The sequence below is a fragment of the Urocitellus parryii genome, chromosome 4 (genome assembly GCF_045843805.1).
Source record: "Urocitellus parryii isolate mUroPar1 chromosome 4, mUroPar1.hap1, whole genome shotgun sequence".
In the NCBI taxonomy this organism is placed as follows: Eukaryota; Metazoa; Chordata; class Mammalia; order Rodentia; family Sciuridae; genus Urocitellus; species Urocitellus parryii.
This window is the reverse complement of record NC_135534.1, coordinates 110,416,884-110,419,155: the sequence shown is the minus strand read 5'-3', so window position 1 is coordinate 110,419,155 and position 2,272 is coordinate 110,416,884. Positions and strand designations below refer to the sequence as shown.

At 40.4% G+C, this 2,272-nt stretch overlaps 1 protein-coding gene across 1 annotated transcript; it reads right to left on the bottom strand.

Annotated features, from left to right (window-relative positions):
* Positions 1–855: 855 nt before the first annotated feature.
* LOC113192537 (olfactory receptor 8B3-like) lies at positions 856–1,794 on the bottom strand. Its single transcript, XM_026402702.2, has one exon. The coding sequence runs from the start codon at positions 1,786–1,788 to the stop codon at positions 856–858; it is 933 nt and encodes a 310-aa protein (XP_026258487.2). The 5' UTR covers positions 1,789–1,794.
* Between the last annotated feature and the right edge of the window lie 478 nt (positions 1,795–2,272).

Sequence of the window (2,272 nt, the reverse complement as noted above, 5' to 3'; positions counted from 1 at the left end):
CATTATTACTTTAAGCAATAACTGCATCCTTTGCCTTGCCCAGAGTAACATGAAAGCCAGAGCCTCCCCATGCAGATGTGGCAAGGACTGCCTGCGTGTGCGGGATGCACCACAGGTGGGGAACCCTGAAATTATGACCCTGGTAAAAATTAATTTTGTTTGTTTACAATATTAAATAAATACATTCCCTCTGAAACAAAAGAAAGAATGGAAACAATAAAGGGTACACATAGGCCACTAACTAATTAGAAAGTTTAAAATCTATCAGAGAAAAGGACCAAAATTCCTCTGGTAATATTGATAAAAACATTTCTGGTAAACTTCCCAATGAAAACACAGCATGTCTTTGTACCCACATTCTTGCCTAAAGTGAAGTCCAGTGCAGGCTGTTTTCATTCTAGCTGCTAAAATAAATGATTATTTCAGGTTCCTGCCCTTAAGAATTAGGATCCCAGGAAAATCTTTGGCCTCTTTTTATCACATTCCCTTAAGAAAGGACCAAAGACCAAAATGAGATGAGCACACCCATATGTCTCTCCTTTAGAAAAACAATAGAATATCTCAAAACAGAATCCCCTGTAACATGTAACAGAGATTTGTTAAATGAATGAGTAGATGATTGACTGTCAAAGTCAATATCTCCATGGCACAACTTCATAGGAATTCTAGATATGTCCTAGTCAGAAATCTCACAACTTTATCATTTGGGTATTTATTATCATGCAACTTTCTCTACTTATTTCCCATAATTTAAATACATTACATTCTATTGTGATTTCTTACTTTTTTCTCCATAGTTTTATATATCAAGTGCCCTTACTAGGATTTGCCACTTATAAACAATATAAATTCTACTTAGACAAGCACCATTTTCTTCAAAGTCTTGCTCAATGCAACTTGAACATCTTTGTTCCTCAAACTGTATATGAAAGGATTCATCATCGGCCCCACAATGGTATAAAAAACTGTGGATACTTTATCTTGATCCCTAGATTCAGCAGGAGAAGATTTAAAATATATAAATGCTGATGATCCAAAGAAAAGGGAAACAGTAATTATGTGGGAGCTGCAGGTACTAAAGGCTTTGGATCTGCCCTTTGTAGAATGGATGCAGAGGATGTTGGAAAGGATCAAAGTGTAAGAAATAAAGATGGTAAGACTAGGTACTATTATATTGACACCCACCACAATGAAGACCACCAGCTCATTGATGGAGGTGCTTGTGCAGGAGAGCTTCAGGAGAGGAGGTGTGTCACACATGTAGTGATTGATGATGTTGCCATCACAAAAAATGAGTCTCATCATGCATCCAGTGTGGGCCATGGCACCCGTAAACCCCATTGCATACCCACCTGCCATCAGCATAAAGCAGACCTGATGGGACATGGTGATCCTGTAAAGCAGAGGTTTACAGATGGCCACATATCGATCATAGGCCATTGATGTCAAAATACAGCACTCATCAATTACAAAAAAAGCAAAGAAAAAGAGCTGAGCCATGCACTCTGCATAAGAGATGATGTTCTGATTTACAAAGCTCATCAGCATTCGGGGGGTAATGACGGAGGAGTAGCAGAGATCTGTGAAGGAAAGGTTGAAGAGGAAGTAGTACATGGGAGTGTGCAGGTGAGGATTCAGAACAATCAGAACAATCAAGCCCAGGTTCCCCACCACAGAGACCAAGTAGGTTCCTAAGAAGAGGAGGAAGAGAGGCAGTTGGAGCTCTGGCTGCTGTGTTAAACCCAGCAGGATAAACTGGGTCACTGAGGAGCCATTGCCTGAGGCCATTCCTTCCTGGACTGGGTCTGTGAGAGAAAGAGAAATAGTAGCATTAAAAGGAGAAGTCAGCTCTCTCCACCCAGATCCAATATAATGAGATTGAGAGCCAGATGGAGAGGTGAATTCTAGCCCACCATTTTCTGTCTTCATTTTTTTTCATTTTGTAAGCTTGAGAGAATGTATACAGATGAATATTAAAACATGCATAGACAGCAATTTCTGAGGAGATAAGGTTCAGGAAGCCAATTATTACTTTTGGCCTTACAGCATCTTGGATCCATTTCTGCAGGGACAACCTCTTCCAACCTCAGGGTCAATGGTAATTTCAATAGAGAGAGAGAGAGGAGATGAGGCTTTTAAAGGACTCACTGGACCCACAGATAAGGTTTGGAAGAAGAATAGCAACACAGGTACAATTCAGCCCTCGCCCTTCTGCATCAGGACTTCAGGAAAGGATCTTGTTAATACTTCTTCCCTGTTCTCATGGAGGGCC